At 34.9% G+C, this 5,833-nt stretch overlaps 1 protein-coding gene across 1 annotated transcript; it reads left to right on the top strand.

Annotated features, from left to right (window-relative positions):
- Nucleotides 1-1,171: 1,171 nt before the first annotated feature.
- Nucleotides 1,172-5,309, top strand: LOC110691952 (beta-amylase-like). Its single transcript, XM_021868934.1, has 8 exons — nucleotides 1,172-1,390; nucleotides 2,131-2,187; nucleotides 2,628-3,026; nucleotides 3,177-3,341; nucleotides 3,518-3,781; nucleotides 3,948-4,157; nucleotides 4,376-4,615; nucleotides 4,807-5,309. The coding sequence occupies exons 1-8, from the start codon at nucleotides 1,187-1,189 to the stop codon at nucleotides 5,014-5,016; spliced, it is 1,749 nt and encodes a 582-aa protein (XP_021724626.1). The 5' UTR covers nucleotides 1,172-1,186; the 3' UTR covers nucleotides 5,017-5,309.
- The last annotated feature ends 524 nt before the right edge of the window (nucleotides 5,310-5,833 follow it).

Genomic DNA, 5,833 nt, shown 5'->3' with positions numbered 1-5,833 from the left:
TTCAGCGTTTGGTGTTATTGTTAGTGATATTCTTCTCTTGGCTAGTTCTTGCTCTAGTATTTCCTTTTCACAAGTTGGTAGAGAGGGCAATTGTGCCTTAGCTAGAGGTAGCAGAGATTATGGTGAGATGAGAGTGTGGTTAGAACAAGTGCCACATTGTGCTTGTAATGCTGTGCTGCTAGATTTAAGTAGTCTGGAGTAATAATATGCTCTGATTTTCTACCAAAAAAAAAAATAAAAATAAGGTGAACTTGTCAAATAGTGTGTAGTATGATAGTTAATGAGATCTGTCAAAATTTGACAATGTAAAAAGTGAGTTGAAGTTTTCGAAACATCCTAAGAAAAAAAATTAGACGAACTTTATAAAACATACACTTGAGTCTAGACTATTTTGAAAAGAAGAAGTCAAAGTACTTGAAAAGGTATTGTATGAGCCTGAATTCATGATGAGATAGATAAAAATTAATAGACATTTTATATAAGTTTTTGAACATCTTAACTTTTAAAATATTAGATACAAGTTTTAGGATATTTCATGTAAATTTTTGAAAATCTCATATAGTTATAGGACACATCAGTTTTGGAATTTTATACATTGGTTAAGTGGACTCATGGTGGTGCAACAGACTCACCTAATACTTTGTAAAAGTACCTAAACTCTTTATTTAAAATACATACAAGTAATACTCATGGCGGTCTTTAAACAAACTTTAACCCTTACAATTTATTTGGTTTAACATCTATACACCAGGTTCTTGGAAAAGTTAAGAAAATTCACACCTTGAAAGCATCCTCACTTAGCAAGATTCGAACCCCCAAAGTATAAAACCTCAAAAATCCGAGAAAAGAGTCTTATCAATTGAGTCAAACCTTTTTTGCTACATAGTGTTAGATATTCTGGTAAGGATAAGACAATGTTCCTTTCACACAACTTCATTGTAGTACACTAATACATGATACATCCTAGTGTTTTCATAGGTTTAACGGAATGCAAACAAGATGAAGCAATTCCAACCACCCATACCTTAGCAAAAAAAATCAATCAATTGGCGTGGCATATGAACGTACCGTTAATTGACTCGCACCATAAAATTGTTGATAAGAATATCTCGTGTCATTTAAAGTTTTGTAGCCCAGTCATTATTGTATCACCTAACTTAAAAAAAATTAATTAAATTATATTAAAATGAATAATTATGCACGTGCTGAAACTCGAACACTTCACTCTAATCTTTACTCCATGAGTAGTATAAATAAGAAGCACATCTTGAAGAAGAAACCTCAACCTTCCAAGCTACAATTGTGCTCTATTTTATGCTCAAAACTTGGTTGGCAAAACAAAGTTCAAGCAAAATACACAATCATGGATAAGCCAAGTTTCGAGTACAAGGTATTTATTACATACATACTCTCGCTCTTCATTTTATATTATATGTTCACTTATCAATTGAAATCTAATATTTCAAACATTGGTGGTCACTTTAAGATAATCTCTCCCAATAAGCTTGTTAGTTTTAAATACGAATTTATTAATAGCTAACTACTACTCTATATGAGTGTCCAATAAAGTGTTAATTTGTGGTAAGGAAATGATCTTTCAATCCCCACTAAAAATACTTTGAGGACATATATTTCTTTACCCATCCCCCACGCTTCTCAAAGTGATAACCTGACTTGAGTAGCAGGGTTAATCTTTGAGAGGTTTTAAATCGATAGAGTATTTCTTCTTACCTTGTAGCTGGCACTTTATAAGTACTCGTGCATATTGGAGAATTTACAACTGGACTATCTGGATGATAAGATGCATTCATATTTGGACGTGCAACTCAACTATTAAGGATGAGGACATGCATATTCAATTATATTCTTTTGTATGTAAAAAGCTGCAAATTAAAGAATAATGATGTAAACTAGATTTAATCTCCTGAGTGTCAATCCATATAACACTTAACCAACTATGCTATCATTTTTGCTAAGTTAAGTTGACATCTACTATACAATACTACGCATTCTACTAATAGACTATTACTTAGCTTCTATGAAAGTACTGTACTATGTATTTCATTGGTACTTGCATGTCATACTATATAATGTTGTTAACCTTGTTTTTGTTGTACTTCTAACGTGCAGAAGCTGGGTTTTAACAAGATGCTCTTAAACTACGTTCCTGTCTATGTGATGCTACCAGTAAGTCCTAATCAACTCGGATACCCTCTAAGTTATTTTAAGTACATTAATCTTTCATTATACTGTAAATTTATAGTACTAATATCAGATTATTTATAGGCATGTAAAATGACATTCCTACTGTCCTACATAACAAAGTACAATTAAGTATGTTAAAAAAAAAAAAAAATACAATTAAGACCGCGGTTTAAGATATTGGTATATAGGCACTGGCCTGGCTGACTGCAGTCTAGATGGCCACAGTCCTGAAGACTGTGGTCACGCAATATATTGCAAAATGACCACAGGTATTCTAAACCGCGGTCTTAATGACCAAATATGGTTCTAAGTTCTAACCGCGGTCTTAAAGACCATGGTTCAAGATCTCAAGTTCTAAGTAGTGTGAAATTTTTTACAACGTAGATTTCTTACATTCCCTTGTTTTTTATGACATTGTACAGTTAGGAGTTGTATCTCGTCGAAATTCATTCAAAGATGAGGAAGGCACAAGGAAGCAACTAGAGAAACTAAAAGAAGCCGGTGTAGATGGAATAATGGTGGACGTGTGGTGGGGAATAATAGAAGGCCAAGGTCCAAAGCAGTACGATTGGAGGGCTTATCGACGTCTGTTTCAAGTCGTGCAGGAATATGGCTTGAAAATCCAAGCTATTATGTCTTTCCATCAATGTGGAGGCAATGTAGGGGATGTTGTCACTATCCCCCTCCCTGAGTGGGTTCTCAACATTGGTAGATCCAACAACGATGTCTTTTATACCAATCTTGATGGTACTAGGAACGTCGAGTACCTTTCCCTTGGTGTCGATAATGAGCCTCTCTTTGAAGGCCGGACACCTATCCAGGTAACATGTTTTTTTTTGTTTTTTTGTTTTTTGTTTTTTTTTTACAAAGGCCAGGTAACATGTTTACATACAGAATTTGTTCTGTTTTTGTGTTCTTACATGATCAAGTAATAATGTGCTAGTACTGATGTATGTAATTTGTATGTACAGATGTACAGCGATTTCATGAAGAGTTTTAGAGAGAATATGTCGGAGTTCTTTGAGGCGGGAACCATAGTGGACATCGAAGTAGGTGCAGGTCCAGCAGGGGAGCTACGATACCCTTCTTATCCCGAGTCTCAAGGATGGGTTTTTCCAGGAATCGGAGAATTTCAGGTAATACACTTCGGTATGAAGTATAATTATATGTACTCCTTTCGTCTCTAAAATATGCCTATGTTCAGATTCTGACAACGTTTATCTAGATTTTGACTCAGACTCGGATTTTGTTTGATCAGACTCGTATTTTAACATGCCCTTTGTGTTTTTTTTTTTTTTTTTTTTTTTTACAGTGTTATGACAAATATATGGCAGCAGACTTTAAGAAGGCAGCAAAAGAAGCAGGGCATCCTGAATGGGAGCTGCCAACTGATGCCGGAAAATACAATGACACTCCTGAAGAAACAGGTTTTTTCAGAAGGAATGGAACTTACAAATCTGATAAAGGAGTCTTCTTCTTGACTTGGTACTCCACCAAGTTAATTTACCATGGTGATCAGATCTTGGAAGAAGCTAACAAAGCATTCCGTGGTTGCACACTCAAGTTAGCGGTTAAGGTGAGTACGTAACAAGTTTGGGAGTGTGATCTTAATACATATGGTCATCAATTCGCTCCTTTAACATTGACATACATATTTCATTAATGATAACTTGACACAAACTTTGACATGGCTTTGATGTAATCTTGTACTAATTACGCTGTATTAATTAATTAATATGAAGGTATCAGGGATTCATTGGTGGTTCAACTATCATTGTCATGCTGCTGAACTTACTGCAGGGTACTATAACTTGTATCGTAGAGATGGATATCGGCCAATTGCAAGGATGCTTACTAGGCACAATGCCATCTTGAATTTCACATGTCTTGAAATGAGGGACACTGAACAATCTTCTGAAGCTTACAGTGGTCCGGAAGCACTTGTTCGACAGGTCAGGAAATCATCATAGTTTCATGTTAGTATACATAATAACTAATCAGAATAATGAGAATTTTATAAAACCAGTCGCAACAATCTGATCTTGGAGTGACTTGTTATAATTCTGAGGCATTAACTGAAATAATGAACGAAATTTTAACTTGTTAGAGCACCATTCACCTGTTCTGAGAATGAATATATATTGACCTATAAAAAGTGATTAATTTGCAGGTATTAAGTGATGGATGGAAAGAGAACGTTAAAGTTGCAGGTGAAAATGCACTTCCAAGATATGACAGCACAGCTTACAATCAAATCCTGTTAAATGCTCGCCCGAATGGTGTTAACAGCAATGGAGCACCAGCACTGAAGATGTTTGGGTTTACTTATCTTCGTATTTCTAACGATCTACTGGAATATAATAACTTCAATCTGTTTAAGAAGTTTGTCAAGCGAATGCATGCTAACCAAGTAAGCACACCCTCCCTCTCATTGTACTTCTGCAAAATTCACGCAATACCCTTTTCATCTAACTTGTGCACAACGTGCCCTGAAAATTTAAAGTATGCACAATTAGTTTGTTTTTGGATACTGTCAATATAGCAGGACATTTTTCATGACGAGAGTTTTCTAAATTATATCTTCACTTTTGTTGTTTTCAGAATTACTGTCCAGACATAGAGAAGTATGGAAACTCCATTGAGCCATTAGGACCATCAAAGCCGAAAATTCCTGTTGATGTTCTTCTGGACGCGACTAGACCAACAGAGCCATTCCAATTTGATAAGAAGACAGATATGAGTGTTGATGGTTCACTCTCTGCCTTTGGAGCCAAACTGAAAAACTTGATTTCTTGCCTATTCAAAAATTAAGTACAATTCAAGCCTACGTGAAAGTGAGCAAACACTATGTTACATTGTAACTGAGAAAAAAAAAATGTTTCTAAGTTTCAGATTAAACTACTTAGTTCTTCTATGTCGCGTTTCATCCATGTATCTGGTAAAATAAATAAAAAGCTGTATCTGGTGTTTGCACAAGGCTTATTTTCATATATTAGCTGCTTAATAAATGAGAAGCTGTATCGAGGGTTTGCACAATGTCGCTTTACATGTACTTTTATCTGGTAAATGAATGCATATTTACATTAGCTGTTTTTGTACTCCTACGTATTAAACTCGTATATAAGATATGAAAAAAATCGAGTATATTTGATCTGCATGCTGTAACGAACACTTGTAAGTATACATATGCTACTTTGTAATCTGTATTTGTCTACTCATTATTGCTGCAAAGGTCTCTTAATCAGTCAATCATACAGATGACCTTGATTGCGATATTATTTTGATGTTTTGTAGTCAAAAAGGCGGTACTCGTGTCAATATCATGTTTCCTACTGTACAACAAAGGATGCAACAGCAGGTTAATGTTGATGTAGATATCTTAGCAGAAGTTATTCTTCTTTGTGCGAATATAATTTATGTTCACATCTTTAGACTTAGATAAAGGTTGATCTTCTTGTTTACACCAACCTCGAGTGATTAGTCGATTGTTTGAAGTTATTGGTGATGCAGGATTAGAAATAATTACCAATGACGGCAATGAGACAATGAAGCAACAGCTAAACTGGAATTGATCATACAAGGGGTAAATGATATTGAAATGGTTATATTTGTTGATAGAGTAGTGATG

Source organism: Chenopodium quinoa, unplaced genomic scaffold, assembly GCF_001683475.1.
Source record: "Chenopodium quinoa cultivar QQ74 unplaced genomic scaffold, ASM168347v1, whole genome shotgun sequence".
In the NCBI taxonomy this organism is placed as follows: domain Eukaryota; kingdom Viridiplantae; phylum Streptophyta; class Magnoliopsida; order Caryophyllales; family Amaranthaceae; genus Chenopodium; species Chenopodium quinoa.
The sequence above is the reverse complement of the archived record's forward strand: the minus strand, read 5'-3'. Positions and strand labels throughout refer to the sequence as shown.